Genomic DNA, 22,212 nt, shown 5'->3' with positions numbered 1-22,212 from the left:
CCTTTTTTTTTGTGTGTGTGTATGTCTTTTGAGGTCTTTGCAGAATATCAACCTTTCAGTTTTAGCTCTTTGCACGTCCTCATTCTCAAAGCAGGCAGCGAGGTGGGGAGGAAGCCGTAGCAGAGATAAAAGTTGGTATACTCAGCCCAATATACTCGTTCGTAGCACTCCGTCCTACCTCCACCACACTCCTTGGAAAAGAGTCCTACAATGGGCGTTCAGCAGAAAGGCGGAGGAGGAGGCGTTTCAGCTGAAGACAGCGGAAGACAGCGGAAGACAATCACCTCCTTATGGCTTTTCTTCCCCTGGAAGGTTGTGAGAGGGAAGGCACAGGCACACACCCACACCCACCCCCACCTCTCCGTCTCCTAAAAGTTGATCATCGCTCGCTCTGCTGGCGGGGCGCACCTCTGGGTTTCCGAGGGCTGGGTGGCAGCACAGCCCCCTCGCCAAGCCGGGCGAGCTGCCTTGCTGCCGCAGCCAGGTAGGGCAGGGGCGGGCAGCGGGCTGGGGGAGGCAAGGGCCGGGCGCGGGCAGCTCCTTCTCCCCTCCCTCGCAGCCGAGCGCCTGCCCCGGTCAGGGCATCCCTGCGGGAGTGCCCCGCGCCGCCCTCGCTGGCCGGGGAGCTCTCCGGGCCCCCCTGCCCCGGCCCTGCCCCGGCCCCGGCCCCGGCCCTGCCCGGCCCCGGCCCTGCCCCGGCCCCGGCCCTGCCCCGGCCCCGGCCCTGCCCCGGCCCCGGCCCTGCCCCGGCCCCGGCCCTGCCCCGGCCCCGGCCCTGCCCCGGCCCCGGCCCTGTCTCTCTCCCACCCAGCCGCGCTTCCCTGTCCGCGGCACTGCCCGGCACTCCCCAGAACCACCTGGCTCGGACACCTCTCTCCGGGATTCATTATATAATTTTTCCTCATTACAGAGCTGCCATAAACAGGTTAGCCCTGAAAATGGCTTATTTCAACACACAGTCCCTGTCGCCGTGTCTGGGCTGTCTGCAGCCCTTTCACTCACACCTGGGTGGCTTTGGAGGAGGATGGGCTCCTTCATCGCTGTTGTAGGTGGTAGGAGCAAAAGATTATGCCTAAAACATTTGTGTATCAGCTCTCAAATGTCTCATTTAGAAAAATTATTAATATTAAGGACTTGCCTTTACCTTTCCATCAATGCCAGCAGAAATGATTTTCTCACATCTCCCTCTTCTGTTTTCCTTCTTGCAATCATCAGTTCTCTTTTCCTTTTTTCAGAAGGTCTTTCAAACTGAAATATCTATGCATTCACTTGCTGAGAGAGACAACTCTCTGTTTCAGTGATGAATAAGATTCAGAAGAGTTGTAAGTTCAAGTTGCAGCTCTCTGGAGTTTGGAAGACTCCCTCTCCTTCCACTTTCCACCTGGCAAGACTTGCATAGTAAGTAAACAGCTTTGCTTGTCTTCTTTGAAATTAAGACAGGTTTTCATTTTTACCAAGAAATTGCAATCCTGGCAGAATGGTGCTTGGATCTAATCTGTCTAAGACAACTGTTTGTTAAATATTTTTGATTTCTTCATGAATGCTGAGCAAATTATGGCTCTGTGTAGTAATATTTAGAAAATACTTAAATTCCACAGGAATTCCTTAAAGAGGAAAGATTAGTGCTTTCTTCCCTTGACCCGAAGATGATTGTTAAAGCAGTCTCATGTTCAGAAGAATCTGTTGTGTTTTTTTAAAAAAGGAAGTCACAACCCTTCAGGACCAAATTGAGTTTTCCAAAAGTGTTGATCAAAATGAGTTACTTATCCAAAACACAGGATCAGTCACTTCTGTGTATCAGTCCCACTTAATTTCAAAATCTTCTGGTGATTCTAGAAAAGTGGGGAATAATTTTAAGGCTGCTTAAATATATACAATTTTCTAATTAATGAGATATTGGTAATGCACTTTACAGAATTTAAACTATCAGTTTGTTTAAAGTTTTTGTTGGTTTCACAGTGTCACAGGCATTTTTAAGAACCATATTTTATTATTAAAATTCCATCAGTGGTTTTAAACATGTATAAAATTTATAAAATGTGCTTAAAGCTATTGTCACTTTGATCCTTATAGACAATTGGTAATTTAACCAATTTTCATTGAAACTGTCATTTCCCTCTATTGCCTCAGCATTGTCCCTTTAATATTTCTGTACTCCTTTATTAGGCAGAGAATTTTTACTTTAAAATAACTCTCCATTTTTTCCAAAAATTAAAATTCTTATTCTGTTTCTCAAAGATTATCTTTGTATTATCTGACTTTCACTAAAAGCATTTTTCTTTCTTTTCATCTTCCCTCTCCCCTCCCCCCCCCAACTTTTCATTGAGGAGTACTCAAACTGTGTGGCTCAAATGTAAACACTTTTAGCCTACAGTGAACAATTTCAGACAAATTGATCAGGTTCAACAGCAATGAGAGAGTAAGATTAAGGTCCTGTGTCTTGCTTTTCATTAGTCGTGCATCTCAAACCTGGTCATTACTAAATAGCTTCCATTATACTGTGTGCATTCAAACAAACTTCCACTGTGTGCTGACGTGATATACCAAAAAAGAACTGGATTTAGAGTTAAAAATCTGGTGATAAATTATTTTATCTTTATGTAGTGGATCATAGTCTTGTAATCTCTAACAGCTGTATTTCTTCTGAATGTGATAGGATAAAAAAGGAAAAAAAGATTCGAGAAATTAAAGAGAGAGGCCCTCCTTTCCTTATGAAGTGTAGGAGTTTGAATCTCCATGTGTAACAAGGAACTGAAATTGCTTGTTCCAGTACTCAGCATCCAGCCTCTTTCAGCTTTCTAAATCTGGATTTGCCTACCAGGCTGTCTGAAAAAAGGGATGTGAAACACTTCCTCCATCTCCTTACAGTGCTTTATGGGATGATGACTTGTGAAGAGCTGAGAAGAAAGATAAGAGAGGCAGAGCAGCTACACAGTTTGGTGTCATTCTGGAATACTGTGGGAAATGCAGTAGCCTTCTGCCTCCAGACCCTTCAGGTCACAGGAACTTTCTGACTGTAAATCTCAGGGCAGTCTCTTACAACATTAAGTTTGTGCTTTCTCAAATTGCAACAGATTTACTTAATAAAAAAGAAATGGATTGCTAATGACATTTCTTTTGGCAGATCTCTTGGATCTCTGAAATACATCTTGTGTGTGCGTGTCTCATTTGTCCATCCATGCTTGAGTAACACTGAGAAAGGTTGTCTGTTTTAGGTTCAGAGGCTGAACTGAGTTGATTGTGTATCTAACCTGTCTGTTTTGTAAGCAAAACTGAGGCAGAGTCTCAGGAGTAGCTCTGTCTTTGGTTGTCAGTTAACCTGCTGTTCTGAGGAACCTCAGAAGGTGCTCCAAGCTGATCTTATTTAGTGGTGTTTTTCACTTGCCTTTGAAATCAGTTGACTACACATGAAGCAACTGAATATAGGCTGCTTCATGTCCTTCCCCCCAGTGGAAATGTTAGCACTCTTAGCTGGTGCTTATTGCCTCCACAGACCAAATTGTGAGAGAAATTACATGTCTTATTGTTTTCCAGCAGGCTCAAAGTTAGCCATCAACATATCCAATCTGCAGCATTGTGCTGTTCTCACCGAAGGCAAGGGAAGTTTCCACTGGCTGTTTCTACAAGGTCCAGTCTTGCAAAGTCGTTCTCTCTGTGGAGAAAAAAAAGCACTGTCCTATCCTGTGGTAGGTATCTACTGGCTTGGGATTTGAGTGCTTTTGTAATACTGCAAAATGCATGCATTAAAGAAGAAAATGGAAGAAGGAAATCCTGCAGTGCTTTCTGAATTTGAAGTGAAATTGCAAAGAAAAATCTAGATACATTACCTGATGTATGAAAATAGCTGTTATGATAAAAATATGTAACTTTCCATTTGGAAATCCCTCTTCAGCACCAGGCAACAGTTACAATGCTCACATGCTCCAAGGAACGTTTTACTGCACTTGTGATGAACTGTGAATCTGTTTTTTTTCTTAGGTTTTCAGAACAAACAAGAGAAATTCGGTTTCTTTTTTTTTTTTTTTTTGAGAAGTGAGAAGTAACTCAAGAAAATGACTCTGATGATTTTTTTTGTAATGTTTATAATGGAATCTGCCACTGGTAAGTAAAAGTCTTCAATTCAAAAACAGAACCTTCAAAATATGTGCCAGCATCTTGACAGTTGCTTGGAGTAGGACAAGTTTTGTGTTTTGCAGCCAAGAACAAAAACTTAAAGGTTTGGCAATTTCAGCCCAGCTTCAGGCTTGGGAAATTTGGTACCAAACGGCAAAATTATGAAATGAATAATCAAGGATGCTACCTGGAGAAACCTGATGATTTGTATGTAACTATGACTGTGTGAAGAGACATAGCAAGCAAGAGAAACAGTCTGCTTCTTTTTGTGCCATTCAGAAGTGTGGTCACAATAGTTGCTAAACAACAATAATCTCTGAGAACCTTAGGAGAAAGAGAGACTGAAGGCTGATTTTATTTTTGACTCTTAATGCTAGATCATGGTTCCTTTTCTGTACTTTTCATGACTGCTGTATGCAAAAGCAAATTTGAGAAATTTGTGCGGAAAGGCAGACTTAAAAACTAAATTTTAGACACATAATCTCGTTCCAAGGCAACTTTCCAAAGATATCTGAAGTTTTTCACAAATATATCTACATAATGATTCGGTTTTAATTAAGAAGATAAGGAAATACAAATGTTAATTTATAGGATCTGTGCTTTTATCTCCAACATATTTGTCAAGTCAAATCATATGTGAAGAACTTCTCCTTTCTCTTTCCATTTGTGGGAGCTGCTTTGCTGTAGAGTGAGGCCAGATTCTGCCCTTTCAGAAATTTATTCTGACTCTGTGGAACTCATGTGAAAGAATCATAGAGATAGGGAAATGTCTTTTTATTTTCAGCTGCCTTTTTCTTCTGGTGTTGCTTTGGTAAGATAGAATAAAGTTGTGGAAAACTGAGGTTTTCAGAAAATATTGCAGGAATAAATAAATAAATGCTGCCAGACCACTTTGCTGAAAGAATCTCTTTATAAGATACCAGCAGCACAGCAAATTACTTTAAAGTCAGGTTAATGTAATTTTCTGAAATAAGTACTTGGCTTCCTAACATATCTTTTTTCCCCTTTCTCTGAAGAAAAGCTGTGCCCCCTTCGTGCCTCCATTGATGTTCTAGAAGGGGAATATTTTTTCCTTTGTTATCTTGAGTCAAGGCACGAACGTTTTCAGGAAGAAGCATACACAATAAACTGGTACAAAGAAAGTGCTGGAAAGCAGCAACTGGTAAAGGAAACACACAGAATTGTTTCACAAATGAATTTTCTGGAGTTTTGGCCAGCTGAACTCAGTGACTCTGGGAATTACTCTGTCATTCACAGGTGGGTACACATCAGAATGTATAAATGTCTTGCCTGTGCACATGTCTATGATGAAGATAATTTGTCTTGTTTTGTATAGATAGTGGCATCCATATAAAGGGGGCACAGGGAACTGCATTAACTGCAGTGTCATTTGCCACTTCATTTCACAATAACTATCAAGGTGAACTTTTAATACTTACAAATATCTGTAAGGAGTTTCAGCCTTTTAAATGTTCTGTAAACCTTTTGATAAGGCAGGTAGCCTTTTTTCTTGCTTGTGATTAATTACCTAAGCAAAATGAGTGTCAGGCAGCCCTTCTGTCCCCTGACAAGAAAAAGGAAACATTTGCTTGTCTTCTTCCCCAGACTTGTTCTTGCTTGCTGTGTTGAGCAGATCTCATGCTATGAGGCTTGCCAAATCATCTAACTGTATAGTAAAGATTAAACATAGCATAGCTAAACTCTGCTTTCTGTTCAAACCTTTCCCTGCATGAAGCCATTCAAAGAACAAATTAAATAATTGGATTTGATTTCTTACTGCTGTAGAACATCATGGGTTAAAAGGAGAAATAAGGATGGGCCTCCATTATTTGGTGCCAGTCTTCACTGGAACACCTTAAAAGACTAAGGGACTAAATCAAAGGTTTGTTGCATGGAGTTCTTATGACTAACTTGCACTAAACCCATAATTCAGCATTTACAGTTGAAGCAACAATTCATTTGAAGCAGATTACTTTGCATGTAATGATTTGTGCTGTTCTCCAAGTAATAATTTTAAGGTTCTAGCCAGGTTTATAAAGGTTACGGGACGTGGATACTGAAAAATGCTCCCCACGTTTTTCCAGAAATATCGCAGGCTCAAGTGCGATACTTTACAGTTCGAAGCTAGACTTCAATTGTTAACTTCCAAGTTAACTTGGAAGCTGCAATCTCCTTGTTTTATTTTTCCATGCATCATTACTATTGTCTACTTACTGATATTATTTTAAAAAGTAGTGAGTCATGGTATATGAAATGCAAAGTATTTTTAATTGAAGGGTAAATACTGAGAAAAATGTATTCATCTATTTTAAATTCAAGAGAATTTTCATTAGGGATGATGAATATGGTAGTTTGTCTAGTTTGTTGTGTCGATCAGTTGTCTACATTGTCTCTTCACAAAAAGAGCTATTAAACCTAAAACTCACTCTAATACCACCTAATCAGTGGCACAAAATGCAGACTGACTAATTTTGTCACGGAGAAAGATAGGTGGAGATCATACCTGAATTGCCAGGCTACCGAAGGAGACTGCCACAAGGAGTCTAAAATACAGGACAGAAGAGAAGAGAGCTATGATAGCCCCAGCCTTAATTCACGATCATTGTGGTTTTCTGATTGTTTTACGGACTTGGAGTAATGACAGTAAATCCACAGTAAATCATAAGAATCTATAAAGTTATTATGAAAAAGTGTAAACCTCAAAACTGAAGGAAACAGCCTTGCATATAGAAGAACGAAATGACAGGAAAGGAACGGAAGTAAAACTATTAGAATGAGGTTTGTTAAAATAAGTTATTGTTGGAAAACATGAAAATATCAGAATCCTTTATGAAATGTCTTGATTTATTCATTTGCTTAAGAGAGAAACTGAGCAAAAAAGTCTTGATTACATCAGACCATTTGAAATTGAGAGTTTTGGTTTTCTCCTTTTTTGTCTTGTGTTCTAGGACTATGTTAGCTGCTACATTTTAAAAATCAGTTTTGAAGGAAAGTATTTTTGTTTTGAGGAAAAAATTACTTACTCTGAAACTCCTTGCCTTGCCTCGCCCTTCCTCTTGCCCTTCCCTTCTTCTTTTCTTTTCATTAGGCCCATATAAATACTAATTTTTCTGTTAGGATCAGAATGATGCCAGAAGCTTGCAATCCTCCTGTGAGAACTCTTCACACGTCTCACTGCTGGAAAAACAGGCATAATGGATTTTAATAGGATCTTTGGCTTAGTTTATATGATGGATTTCACTATTGGCAGGCAAATTAAATGAGTTACATTTCAGCAAATACAGAAGATTATTGCAAAAATTTTTTTCTGGAGAGACAGAGGATTTTAGTAGTCTCTGTAGGGAAAGATTGTGGGCTATTGTGGACTACTGAACTGTTTTAATATTTAATAAGAATGACTGAGTGGAATTAGTTTAATTTCAGAGTATTTATAGGAGGTTAAAGGGGTTACTTTTTAAAGAAGGTATGCTAAATATATTTTTATTTTTTAAGTTTTCAACTATTTAATTTAGGGATAGGTATTTATAAGCTGTATCGGAAATAATTTTTAGATTACTTATAACTGTTTAGGCAGTTTCAGGGAACAGTGTGACAGCTACATATACTGCAGATTTTCAAGAAAAGAAGACAACATGACAGATTTTGCAAACTAATTAAATGTAGGAATTTTTTTTCTGCTGTGTTACAACTGACAATATGCAAGAAGTAAGAGGCAAAGGTGATCTAACAATGTTTTTATGGTGTTTTAACCACTTATTTTTTACTTATAGAGGAATCAGAAAGTTTACAGTTAAACTAGAAGTGTCTTGCTGAGACATACATAGATAGCTGAAGTGTGCATATGTGTGTGTTGATGTGTTCACGTGTGTTAGTACACTAGACTTAGGATGTTAATTCAGGAATCAATGGACATCACCTCTAAGCATGAATGTGCCCATCTTCAGCAACATTCTTGCTGAAAAAATTCACATGTACTTGTAGTGAGTGTGGTAAGCAGAAAAAACTGTGTCACAGGTCTTTGGAAAGATTTTTAATTTGTATGGGTGTTTTTTAGAGCCTATATCCTGTGGTTGTCAAAGAGAAAAACAGAATATAAAAAAGCAGGTTGCTCTGTTTTGGTGACCTTGAAACTGAGGGAACTTACATGTTCCTGAAAAAAACCCAAAACTACAGAGAACCATGATAAATACATGATAAGTTTTAAAATCCTAATATTGTTCAATTTTTCAATATGCTTAGAACAGTTGAAAGCCATAGGAACATGCATTTGGAGTTAATACTGCAATTTGGAAAGCAGAGTGACAGTTTCTACAGTAGATTGAAATATTGAGATAACACTGGCTTGCTTCAGTGAAATAGCTAAGGGATGACTTAGAATTGGTTATGTATCCAGTAAACTTGGTTTATATTCTCTAAGGGCTTTCACTTCCCTGTATCATCTTTTGAGCCAAGCTAGATTTTGTTGTTCCTTCTTGGTGGGTTTGTTGGGGGGAGATTGAAAGTCTGTTAAACCAGAAATGGTTTGTTCCTGACAAAATATCACTAAAGACTCTCAACAAGTAAAAACCAGGATTAAAATATAACAATTTAGACACTAGCAGTTTAAAAAAATACACCTAAATGCCTTTTTTTTTAATATTTTGAAAACCATTCTATATGGCAGACAGTTAGAAATGATGCAAGACAAATTAATCTTTGTTTGCATAGGTATGGTTTTAATACCTTCCAGGGACATTCTCCTTGCCAGATTTTGGCTCATCAGGTAGAATATCTTGATCCACTTCGAGTGATTTCCCCAAATAGGATCACAGAAGAAACCCTCTGTGGAGTGACAGTGCTAAGGGGAACATGTGGCTTTACGGACCCTTTTCTTTCATCTGCTGAATTTAGAGAGTAAAATCATATGCATTTCGTGGCTAGATCTGTAAATTGCTTCTCTGACAGTATTCAGATTGGTAGAGTGATGCCTAAAGAAACACACAGACTCAGTGGAATTAATTTGATATAATGTTTATGTCTATACCTAAGCTTATCTTAGCTACCTTTACTGTCAGGGAGAGAGAGGCCTTTCTGGGCCATAGATTATCTTGTCCTAAACCAAACATAAAAAATAGGTCATATAAACTGCACTGTAACAGGTTGACTGCTGACTGTGGTCTCACTGCTGACTGTGATTAGTAGCTCTGATTTAAATGTGTAAATATGATACTGAAGAATAGGTGAGAAGGACTCCACCCACTGTGAATACCCATGCAAGCTTATCTCTGATGGAAAAGTTTTGGTATGGCTTTTCCTGTTTGTAACAGCATAGGTAGCTGATTTAGCAACCAAACCACAATGTTTTGGTTTAAAGAGTCAATTACGAGTAATAAACATCTCAAGTGAGTAAGGAGAACCTGTGTAGGTTGAAAAAGGGCTACAGTGCAAAGAGGGTGAGCAGAATACATAAATACATTTGTTTAGGGGGCTTAAAAAGCAGAAAAGAAGCAACCCAAGACTTGGTCTAAATTCATCATAAAAATGATGTCCTAATAGCTCTTCTGAGTCCTGTACACTCAAAAGGCATGTCAAGAATGGTATTTAAGCTGATGTACTCACCAGGGATGCTTCTCCATTCCAACTGTTCTGTCCTCTTGGCCTTTCTCATTGAAATAATTCTTGACCAGTTGCAGTTCTAGAAGCAATTTTTTTTTCTTTTCTTGGAGGCAGAAAGATTCAGACATATTTATGAAGATATGACTGACATTGGAGGGAAGTGCTCTGTGATTGCTGCTTTTTCTTTGTCAGGCCCTGCTTGTTCAGAAAACAAATGAGAGCTTTATGCACTCATTGCAAAATCTCACCCATTAGCTGTCAGAATCTCACCCGCTAACTGACAGCAACATATGGCTTTCTCTTAAGCTCTAACTTTGCCAAATTTAAGTCAAAAGTCCTCCAGCTTCCTTTCCCTTGGTAGTCATGTATTTGGATATATCAGTGAAATAACAGCTATAATCAGACTCTTTCAAGGAATATATGGATAGAACTTAGTAGATATCTAAATGACAATCATCAGCTCCCAGATACTCAAAAGAGGTATTTTTTGAGCATATTTGTGTGATCTTTTCTAGACACTGCATGGGATGTGATGCCTCTGCTGCAGAAGTGGTAGTTCCTGACTCTTCCAGGCAGCCTGGGGTGCTCAGCTACTGTAGATCTCTGAGCAGTTCAGACTCAAAGACAAAGAGATGCACCCTTTCCAAAATGCTTTGTTTTGCAGACATGCTTGAATCCATAAATGCTGCTGTGATTTATGAGACTTGTGGAGTTTAGAAATATTTCCAAAATATCAGTGACTATCTGCAGAGTATCAAACAATGATTAATATTGCTTTATAAACCGTATCAGAGTTGCCTATCTTATCACTTATTTTACAAATATATTTTTCAGTTATGGCTTTTAACCTTAGCAACACATAGGAAATTAAGCCTGAAGGATCTTTAGCTGATTCAAGGTCCAAGATTCTTTGATGCTCTCATGTAACTGTTCATGATGTCACAGACTGTTGCATCCTTGTTCAGGTCAATGTAGCATATATTGTCATGTTCCATAGATAGAATTGTATTGTCAAATGTTTTGTGGTAGTGCATTTAGTTTAGGTAACCTGTTTGGTTAAAGGAGATAACACTTATTTGGGAATGGGAAAGTATAAAGGGGAATAAAAATAATTAGGTCACTGTAGATGTACTTTTTGCCTACCAGATGTATTTGAGAATTTAGTTGTGTTTTGTAACTCACTAAGCTGCATAATTTTTAAAAGCTCCTAAAACTGATTTTGCTTTATCTTTTTTTTTCTTAGCAATGGAAAACAAAATTTAACAATTCAAAAATGGACCTTGAATGTACTTGAAAGAAATAAAAGTAGCTGTTTCAACAAAAATCATTTAACTACAGAAATGAAAAGTGCTGGAACTGGTCATTCACTGAAATGCAGTGATTTGTCCATCTATGAAAATGAGAGCATAACATGGTACAAGGTAATTACTGAAACAGTGTCACTCAAATCATTGCCTATAGAAACAAAACATCTGATTACAGGAAATATTAATTGCAAACAAATTTTTAGAGGCATCTACAAACATTGTAAAGCTTTAATTTCTCATGGGATTAGGGCAAAAAAACTTTAGACAGGTATGCAAAACAAAGTTTTTGTCTGCCCTCAGATTTATTAAAAAAATATACCTGTTTCAGAAATTATTAAACTCGTAGTTTGGAATGATAAAAGATTTGATATGCATGTCTGTTTGCTGATTTAGGTAGCAGTTGGTTTAGCCAGCTGCCACTTTGCTGATACAGATATTGTACTGATGCTAAATGAGGTGCCAAGATTTTTATTTTACAGTTGCAATGTACTTGTAAAGTAATGACAAACTTTTCAATTTTTCTGTTTCTGAACACTTTTTACATGTGTAACAGATCCAGTTCTGTTCATTTTTTGGCAAGTCATCACTTTGAGAAGTGCTCCTTATTCCTCTCAGGTCTTCTGGTTGGAGTAACAGACCCTGTTCACTCCAAGATCAATCAGTTTCTGGAAGAGATTTTGACTGATTTAGTAAAGGCATCTGGAGTAACCAGGCAAGAACGAACTACAGCCCTGTTTTCTTGTGTTTCAGGGCCTGGGATGATGGGACCATTGATGGATAGGGCCATAGGTCGTTATATTTTCCTCAGTTGCAATGTTCTCAACTTCTAATGGGTTAAATGTTCAGATGTTGCATTTAAGTGACCATGAGTGAAAATTGGGTCTGCACCTCTTTTGGGTCAGACACATGTCATTGAGATAGTGAAAAGGTGATGGTGACACTTGTGTCAAAAAAACCTTGTCATTTCTTTAATGTTTTGAATGCATGTTTGCTACAGAATAGTATTTTCTGGTTCTGTTTTATTTCAGGACTGCAAGAACTATGAACATGAAACAGAGAGGGAACTAAATTTTAGAACCCTAACAGTACAGCACTCTGGGATATATACCTGTAAAATTTTGATCAGTCATGAAGGAAGGATATACCACAGCACAAATACAATTAAACTTGTAGTAGAAGAAGGTAAGAAAGCTTTCTAAAATTTTGAAGCATACTTTTTGGTTCACTTTACTATGGAGATTTTTCATTGCACTTCTCATTTGATAAATATATACCAAGGGGAACAAGTCTGGTAATCTGAACTACATCAGAATAATTTGAGAAGTAAAAAAGCAGAAGTTAAGATGAAAAGAACCAATTTTGGAAGATGTATTTAATATGTTTTCCCTGCAGTTTTATTTTTTTTTCAAAATAGCTGCTCTGAGTAAGTTATTTAAACTTACTGAGAATTTTGCACAAGAGCCTTTCCAACCATTGCAAATTGTTCTCTGTACTTATATGTATGGGAAAAAATTCACCAAGACATACTGGATTTTAAACTACTCAGTAATGCCAGAATCCAGATATTCTGTGAATTAAATTGAATGTTTGTGATTCATTTTAGATATAGAGCAAGTATGTAACTTCTACTATGGAAGAACGTAAGTAAGGTATACTTCAATAGCCATACTTCTGTTTTAGATGCACCAGAGGCTGTAACTTTGGAGATAGTTGGACATCATGAAGAAATTGAAACAGAAATAGGTATGAAATAACACAAAAATGTTTGTGTAGCTACTCTACCTACAGGCTTTTGTTCTGATTTCTTTATGGTTGATGGTCTGGGTAAGTATAACCAAACTAAGAGTTGTCTGTGCATCATCCTGTATCTGATCTAACCTCACATCTGGTAATGTTTTGCCTAGTGTATTACATGATTGATATACAAGTACCCTAAATGTACCCTTTCAGAGAGGCAGAAGCTGAGGTTGCTGCTAAAACCTGCAAGAGAAAGTGGTGGTGGTGGTAAAACATCTCTCCATGGCTTTCTTTTGTAGATAGCAAACCCCATGAAGCAATATGTAAAAGAGGTATGGTTCACTCAGTGAACAGCAGTAATGAGTAATCACCTGATACCTGATGTGGTTGAAAATGTTATTCTCAGGGAAGTGAGAAGTGTGAGGTGTGACGGTCCTGGCAATGTGTGCATCAAGATCTGTATTGTTGAGAGACCTTATCTGTGCTTCTAGCTGGAAGTAGGTTAGATAAAATGATCTGCAGGCTTCACACAGTCTTGGGCAGGATCCAGGAGTTTGCGATTGAGGCTATAAATAATTTTTAAAAACAGAAATTTACCTGTCTTTTTCCTCTCCTGTTCCTGAGGGCTTCTCTCTTCTGGGGAGCTAATCCTTCCTTTCCAAAGCTTATCTCCTCTGTGGCTCATACCTGTATCTCATTTGCTCATCTAGGACCTCAGATATTAATTTTGCTTCCTTCCTGCCAATACTGCTTGCTAAGTCCTTTTCCCAATGGTAGTACCCCAATCCTATGGTTCCTCATGCCTTCCAAACTCCCAGTACACCCTTCCTGCACATTTCTGCCTTGTTACTGTGCTTCTCCCAACCCTTAGAAGTTAGAAGGGTCTGGCATCAAGTACATATGAGCTACCTGTCTTCCATCCCTTATCTGCCTTGATAAGATCATTTGATAAGGTCATTGAACTACCTGCTGAGTGATGAGACAGATGGCGTGGTGGAGAGGGAAGGGAATTTAGGATGAGCCAGGTCCATGACCTTTAACATCTCTCATTGTTTAGGATGGCGTTCTATAATATTTGCCTCCAAATAGGTGTTGTATATGCTGAAAATGCTAGAGTTGCAAGGTCAATGATACTGGAAGGTTAGGTCTGTGCAACTGTAATTTGGATTTCTAGGGCCTGAATCTGTGATGGCCAGATTTTCAGCTGGATCTTGCTTTGAAGGTTCTAGAAGTCTCCGACAAATCTTGAGAAGTCAGTTTTATGTGCTTTTAGAGAATAGCTGTGCAGACCTTGCTTACTGGAAAGTATTTGTGCATGATGGCCTGAACAAAGACTAACATGCATTTTCCTGGCTTAATAAAGGGCATTCTGGATGTATTCCCTGGAAATGATACTGGAATAGCCTAGATGGTTGCAGCTAAATCCAGGTCAGGCTTCCAGGCAGAGTTTAAAAAATCTCACACTCCAGAGCTGCAGTCTTCTGCCCTTATTTTTTCCAAGTGTCCAGTTGTCCTTTTAGTTTTGCAGTGTAAATGACTTGTTCATGTATTCAAGAATTTCCAGTTGTGATACTGAGATGATAATTTTCTCTGTGCATGTTCAGCCTGGGCTTTGGTTTTATTTGGTAATCATATATAGTTTACCTGTTATAATTAATTAATTGTTGTAATTCCCCTTACCAGTTACTTACTTTTACCTGGCCCTGGAGCACTGGTGATAGGTTGTCCTCTTATCTTCTCAGCCTGTGGAGCACTGTCTAGTTTATAGAATCATAGAATATCTGAAGTAGAAGGAACCCATAAGCATCATCAAGTCCAATTCCCTTTAGTTCTCTAAAGCCTGAAATTCTCAGGCCTATTTAAACTCACCTGGCTGTGATGATTTGTCTGAAAGAAAGCAATGAATGACTGTCACTTTGCAACAGTGCATGATTGCTGAAGACACCACCAGTGCAGGTGTAACACCTGTAAAACATTGAGAAGGGGCTATGAAATCCTGAAAGGTGCACAGCTCATAGGATATGTTGCCTGGAAAGCTGACATTTTCTTGCACTGTGTACATGAATACTACTTCTCACTAGATCTTCTTGTGTTACGCTTTTTTTTGTAGGTAAAGAAGAGATACTCAATTGCACAGGTTTCTTGGGTTATTATATGCAAGAAGATGTCAGCCTCTACTGGTTAATTAACCAAACGTTTCCAGAACAATGCACAGGTATCCCTGAGAATGAACCTTCAATATGTGAAGAAGAGTTCAAAAAATTACAGTAGGTTTCCTGAAAATGCTGCATTTAGTATGTGATAATGTCCTACACTTTGTGGAACTGCAACTTCAGTAAAACCACAATCTGAGAGTTTTCTTTAGAACCTTTCCCCTCAAAATCTGCCTCTCAGGTGGTTGTAGGTTTCTGTACAGATGGGGTTGCTAACACCATTCCTTATGTTGCAGGTTGGGAAACAAGTTCTATGTCACAAGGCTACTACGGATTAAAAAAGTAAGAGATGAGGACATGCATCATAATTTCACCTGCATGTTGCAAGCTGATGAAAGCACACAGATAAAAATAGTAAAATTGAAGAAAGGTATGGCCTAATCTAGAAAGAATTTATTAATTTTTATTAAGTAATTTTATTAATTATTAATCATGCCAGCCTTCTCAATCCTGAGGGCAGGGTACTCATTTCAAAACACCATTCCAAATATGTCTGTCTGCTTATGAAGGCCCTCATCCATCTGGTGCTGGACATAACCCCTGGGTGATTCCTCCTGCTCTCAGACAGGGGCAGAAGTAATCCAAAGCAAAAGAAATGCTGACTACAATGAGCATGTCTTGATAGTGCCTTCATAAAAAAATTCACAAAGATTAAAGTGTTAAAAATCTGCATTTGGAACTAAAAACCCAAAGATGATAATAATAATAATAATAATAATAATAATAATAATAATAATAATAATAATAATAGTAAAGAAAAAGAAAAGCCTGAAAGAGACTGGAGAAAAAAAAATACAAAAATATCTCAGCCAAACAGATTAAAGGGAACATTAAGGACTTATGGATGGGACTGAGAGAGGGGTGAAAGGTAGACAATAACAGGAAATAATAAAGAACCTTAAGGAAACTCATCACAAAAGTGAGTGACCATCAGTTTGGGATGCTGCACATCTATGAGGATCTGTAGTGTCAGTCTTGAGCTCACATAGCCTGCACACACATAAATGAAATGTATGTGATTGTGTGCAGGATGGTTTCTCCAGTTTTTAGAGCAATCCATGTTGTGTAGTTCCTCTTTATCTCAGGACTAGTGGCATGTATATGTGCTTGAAGCATTAGCAGGAAAGGATTCCCATCAACATTGTGGTTTTTTTGAGATGATTTTTAGCTGCCATCAGTATTGGATACAGTAATCTTGTCATATAATACTCTTTGTTAAGGCTATAATTTGCTGCTTTTCTGTTTTGCAGGGAAGACCCAAGACCTGCCTGTGCACATATTTACCACTGGAATGGTCCTTGCTCTGCTATTTCCATTTGTTGTTGTAGCTGTGGTGTTTTTGTTTGTGATGTTTAGGGTCGACTTTGTTCTATTTTACAGAGATACATGCAGAAGAGATGATACTGCTGGAGGTATGATTTTGCTAATGCTGACATTGAAATAAGTGTATTGATTAAAAAATAATTTCTGTTAGGTTCTATGAAAAAAACATCTTTGACGAAGATAATTTTTTTATCTTAAATTCAGGAGCGGTGAGAAGAAACAATATATAAAAGAGAATTTGATGGTCAGGTGCTAAAGTGTGTTTTTTATATACATGTGGCAATGACAGCACATAAACAGTGAAGAAGCTTCCTATGGAACACGCAGTGGAGAGGATGTCAGCTGTTCAGATGAGCTCTGTTCTGACATGTTCTTCATCACAAAAGTTGATAGGGGTGGAGAAGTTTGCAGTTGTCTATTTGTGATGAAGATGAACACTCTGGAGCTGTCAGATGGATAGACTGACACAATTTTTTTTCACCTCACTGATGCCCTTCAGTGAGGTGAAGGTTAAAATGTTCCCTTGACTGTAGAGGCCATTGCATGTTTATAGGTTTGTCACTACATGCACTTAAGGAGAGCTGGAGTGCACACTACCAGTATCTTAACAGGCACCAGCTCTGTGGCCTTCACAGCAAGCAAGCCTGACAATTACTCAATTTTAGGAATTATTTTTCTGAAAATTGCAGTGACAAACTTGCTGTATATATGGGTCTGATTTTCTTGGCCTTTCTTTGTCTCTAAATCAGCTTGAATATAACTTGAATAAACGGCAGTGGTTGGAGATTTTTCAGTAATGGTTGGATGTCCTTTATGCCTGCCAGTGTTATTTATCTAGTTGTTGATGTCAGCTATCACAGTGTACACTGACTTACAGGGACAATCTCTGAGAACCTGGACTAGGCCACCCTGGAGGAACTGCCTGTTGGATACTAGGCAATGGATTGCCTACTCCTAGAGCTCTTGAAGGTGTAGGGTTTCATGGACTTTGTGTTCTCTCTTATGTGGTAAAGTATTCAGAAAGGGAAACAAAGGAGTACAGTTTAAGAAGAAAAGCCACGTGTGCTGGTGTATCAATCCTGATAGTTGCTCTGGGGCAGTGCGGTGGACCTGGCCTCTGGATTGGTCTTTGATTTCCCAAACCATGACCAGACAAGGCATACTCTCATAACAAAAAGAATTAACTGTTTTTTTCTCTCTTTTGCCGGTACCCATTCTACTTGATACTCTTAGACAAAGTGTAAAATAAATGTGGAAATCTGTGATATCACTTAAATAGCAATTTTATCAGGTTACAGACACATTTTTTGCTTCCCTTCATATCTTGAGCTTCACAGGTGTGACATTAATTGGTTAAATTAATCTGATTTTATTTAAAAAGCACTTTAATGTAGAAAGGTAATGTTCTCAAGTATTTGCCAAATGCAATCAGAATCTTTATATCAAAATTAAATTTCTTCAGGACATTTTTTGAATCTGATGAAGGGTGTTTGAAGACTTTTCAGAGTCTTCAGAAGAAAGAGCAGGAGTTCCTAGATGCTTTGCTACTGAGACACTAAGTTTGAAAACTAGAATAATGAATCAGATACTGAATTTCTAATGGTTGATAACAAGACAACAATTGGTGATTTCTTTTCAGATGGAAAAGAATATGATGCATTTGTGTCTTACCTGAAAGACTGTGCTTCTCCCATTGAAGAGGAGAGAGAATTTGCTTTGAAGATATTGCCCATGATATTAGAAGAAAACTTCGGGTACAAGTTATGTATATTTGAGAGGGATGTATTCCCTGGAGGAGGTGAGTGTATTGAATATTCTTGTCATTGAATAGGCTCATCAAGTTCACAAAAAGGTAAAAGTCTATAATTAGAAGGAATTCTGTCATGTGTTGTGCATTGAAAGGGTACAGTTTTCATTTAATCTGGACTATGTGCATGCAAAGTTTGCTTGCAAACATTTTACATGTTTTATAGTTATATTTATTAATTCACATACACACACATGCACACATATATCACTAATTACAAAGAACCAAGATGAAAGGACGAAAGAGCAAGCATCGAGAAGGTTAAGGTGAGGACACAGAAGGTGTCAGATATTTCACAGTTACAGTGCTTTTGCTCTGCTTTTGCTGAGGGCCAGTTAATGTACTCACATTTACTGCTCAGAGCAGCTGGTGTTTCTGGTACTAATTATTCTTAGGTAACTTGTACGTTTGCTATATCTTCAGTGTGGTGGTTGAAACCATATTCGGAATGAAATGCTAACCTATGACAGGGTGCCATAACAAAATAGAAATAAGAAATGGAATTTTGTTTGCCCTATGGATGTATCTGACATCTGCTTTTTGCAAATGCTTGGATAAAAGGTACTACAAGTTTCCACTTAGTCCAAAGATCTAGTTGAGGAATAGAATTTCATTGTTCAAACCACAGAACAATAAGATCAGTCACCATCCTTCATTAAACAGGATCTTGTCTCCTTATATCCATTCCTGACAAATTTTTCTAACCTGAGAGGTGCCACAGCTCTTGCAAGCCTTTTTTTTTTAACCTATTCTCTTTCTTTAAGTATTAAAAAAGTGTTTACTTACATCTTTCAATAGTTTTAGCTTATTTCCTTTTCTCTGGCCTGATCCATTGTGAACATGGAAAATAGACGATTTCCTTCTTTTTACACGATCCTTTGGTGTGTAATACCCTTGTCAGCCTCTTTTTACCCTCAGTTTTCTCTTCATTAGGTTAGTTCTGCAGTTTGGTTTGCCTTTCTCTACAAGTCATGTTGTCCAGATCTCTGATTTATGCAGACTTTGTCCCATAGTGCTAAAACAAGCACTGGAAGCTGTGCATGAAAATTCAATTTGATGTTTAAAGGGTATCACCATTCACTTTCATTCACCATTTTTCATGCCAAAAGTCATCAATGTGAAACACAGTTGGAACTCCTTCTGCCATCACATGCTGGCCTTCTTCACCTTGGATTACTGGAAATAGATTTGGATGTTTGATGTCATAAAGGAAGGTGCAACCTGAGGGTTACAGAATACATGGTGAGAGGTTGCTGTTTGTGCCTTTCTGTGGAATCACTCCAATGGTATCTATTAGGAAAGAGCAAAGAGATGTCTGGTTGGGGGGAAGTTAAATTTTGCTGTCACCTTCTATCCATGTGACTACTGCCAGACAGCTGTCTATGGTAGATGGAGATTATTAAGTAGGTTTATATCTGCTCTAGAGAATAAGCTTTGACCAATACTGAGTTAATTTTCAGAGACTCTTAATCTTTTATACACATTAATCTCTTCATAAGGGCAAGATGCTTAAATGTTGTCACTTTATAAGAGGGACATTTCTGGTACATATGTGAATTTAAAAGATAAGTTGATTCATTGCCTATCTTTTCAATTGAATTTAACGATAAATTTATCTTTAATTTGCAGCATTTGTTGATGATATCCATTCATTCATTGACAAAAGCAGAAGATTAATCATTATACTGAGCCAGAACTACATTTCTGACAGAGCCATATACGAACTTGAGAGTGGACTGCATAAAGCCCTAGTTGAAAGAAAAACTAAGATCATATTAATTGAATATATGCCTGTAAGTGACTACAATTTCTTGCCAGAATCACTGTCACTTTTACCATCAAAGAAGGTGGTGAAGTGGAAAAAAGATAAATCTCTTCCTGTGAATTCCAGATTTTGGAAAAACCTTCGGTACCTGATGCCGGCAAAGCCTATCAAGATAAAGACCAAAGGGCACTGTAATAATCTTGGCTTAGGCTCAGAAGCTGCTCAACCACAGACTGAGGGCTGTGACTTTAACACAGTTGTATAACAATTCTGGAGACAGAAGAAGTAGCAGAAAACTGTATGTCTTGCTAACTAATAGAACCAAATAAACTAATATTTTGGGAAATAGTGTTGATTAAGAGGCCAGCTCTGAGATCTGAGAAGAACACAGAAGTTGCTGCAGTGGCCAGGATGATGTCAACCCCAATCATTAAATCTTATTCCAGAGAAGGTTTCCTCAGCAATCTACATAAGGAGCAGAAGTTTCATTCTGCTTAGGACTTACCATGTGGCATGAAGCACAATGAAAAATATTTTTATTTCACAGTTTTCAGTAATGTAGAATGCTACTTGTTTTACTTGCATATACTTTTTGAGGCTCTTCAACAAATAAACCAGTACTTACAATCTCCTATTGTTAGTTAGATGCTCTTTGTTTTGTATTTTGATGTTTTCTAAGGATTCTAAATGTAAGTAGACCCAAATAGCTCCTGTGTTAAAGAGCTTGGCATGCAGGCTTTGGGCAATATCAAGCAGAAAAAAAACCCGAACCAAGAGAGAAAAGGGAGGTTAGAAAGAGTAGGGCAGTTTTGGATGGTTTAACAATGCCCTCTATGAGAATCAGCTACTTTAAATTGAAATTGAATTTGCCATGGATGCCCCCTCACCTCAGCTTGGAGAGACAATGTGACTGCCTATATGTGCTACGCCTCATGAAGCCTGTGACACCGTACAGAATTTGACTGCCCTGAGATTTTACAGAATAACAGAGGATTATACATAAGGAAGGTTGAAAGCTAAATGGTATTAACTCCAAAGTTCTTTGAATGCCAGCAAAGCAGACACACTTTGAATGATTCAACATCTGTAAAAGGAGAAGTATTTTTGCACAGAAGGGTATCATGACACCATCACTTAATCTCTGTAGGTGATCCTTGCTGCCTGTGATGCAGTGGAAGGGGGAGACAAGGGAAATTAAGGATGTGCATACTCATACTAATGCCAGATGTTGTTCTTATTGCTCTTATACCCTGAATTACTGACATTAATCAGGGCTTGAAAGTGCCTGCTTTCTGTTTGCCAGTCCATAGAGAAAAGAAACTGCTAATATTACTTTTATAGACTGTAGTTGTGATGATTTGCCTGATCATGTATATGTCAATGTATAAATGAAGTCACATGATTGTTTGAGGTAATGGGTCATTTCAATGATTTTTATTGTGGGTTTTGTTCACTTTTGCACTTAATAAAACTTTTAATTTCCCCTTCTCCATGTCTGTGGCTTCCATTTTTGCTGCAGTTAGACAGAAGTAATATTGTGAATGTGTGTTTTAAGGTCACTTATAGAATCATGGACATATGTCTTGGCAAAAGCTGATTTAGTATAAAAGTGAAAGGCTGAAAAAGTTCATTGGCAAGGTTCACTCTACTACTTACTAGATGGCTAAAGCAAACAGACAAAAATCAGACTAAAACCTAAAATCAATCAATCTAACCCCAAAGTCAACCCAAAAATTATCTGTGGGAGGGGGAGTGGGGGGAACAAAAGAGTTAGGGTAGGAAAAGGTAAGGATAAAAAAAGCAGTAAGGAAGACTTTCCCATTTAGGCACAAGGTTCAGAGCCACAGCTAAACTGAGCCACAGTCTTGACCAATAGTTTAGGCCTAAAGATTTAGCAGCACTTAATTGATAAGTTAAACAATTTAACAAAAGATTAATATAGAATTGACTACAGCATGACAGTAGCTCATTTACAGGCCTAGCTTACAAATTTAAATACTTTAGGAGAACACTGTTCATAGTACATTTGCTGCAGAATATTCACACACTCATCCACACAGACCTAGAGAAATATATATAAAGTATACCTGTGAAAAATGCCCCTTGAATTCAGTGATGTGCTCACATCAGATGCCTTTGCATCTTCTCAATGAACAAAGAGTTGAGCTTCGAGCAGTGGGGGTGTCAGCCCAGGATCTGCTGTCATCTGGTGATCCTCCAAATATAGCAGGCTTGAGAGTTCACTGGCTCTGAGAAGGAGGTTGCTGGTTGCAGCTCAGTGTGGTCCGGGAGAACTCAAAGGGTCCTACTTAGGACTGCTGTTTATAGCATTGAAGAGAGTAGGCTTTAGTC

The 22,212-nt window shown here is 38.2% G+C and overlaps 1 protein-coding gene across 5 annotated transcripts; it reads left to right on the top strand.

Annotated features, from left to right (window-relative positions):
* The first annotated feature begins 807 nt into the window (after positions 1 to 807).
* On the top strand, positions 808 to 21,348 carry IL18R1 (interleukin 18 receptor 1). Of its 5 annotated transcripts, none has more exons than XR_011148490.1 (13): positions 808 to 1,398; positions 3,535 to 3,686; positions 3,979 to 4,101; positions 5,130 to 5,370; positions 10,952 to 11,129; positions 12,044 to 12,197; positions 12,696 to 12,758; positions 14,863 to 15,019; positions 15,202 to 15,335; positions 16,216 to 16,377; positions 17,928 to 18,086; positions 19,205 to 19,337; positions 19,725 to 19,811. XR_011148490.1 is itself a non-coding variant. In XM_069005478.1 (13 exons), exons 3-13 carry the CDS (start codon positions 4,053 to 4,055, stop codon positions 20,053 to 20,055), a joined length of 1,530 nt encoding a protein of 509 aa, XP_068861579.1. In that variant the 5' UTR covers positions 810 to 1,398; positions 3,535 to 3,686; positions 3,979 to 4,052; the 3' UTR covers positions 20,056 to 20,141. The 5 variants fall into 5 exon arrangements, 4 of the variants coding, with proteins under 4 accessions (XP_068861584.1, XP_068861579.1, XP_068861570.1 ...); XM_069005478.1 differs by lacking the exon at positions 19,205 to 19,337 and adding an exon at positions 19,987 to 20,141 and having other exon boundaries at positions 810 to 1,398; positions 19,725 to 19,888; XM_069005483.1 differs by having other exon boundaries at positions 809 to 1,398; positions 19,205 to 19,814.
* Positions 21,349 to 22,212: the final 864 nt, after the last annotated feature.

This window comes from Aphelocoma coerulescens, chromosome 1, assembly GCF_041296385.1.
Source record: "Aphelocoma coerulescens isolate FSJ_1873_10779 chromosome 1, UR_Acoe_1.0, whole genome shotgun sequence".
Taxonomy (NCBI): Eukaryota; Metazoa; Chordata; class Aves; order Passeriformes; family Corvidae; genus Aphelocoma; species Aphelocoma coerulescens.
This window is presented reverse-complemented; position numbering and strand designations above follow the sequence as displayed.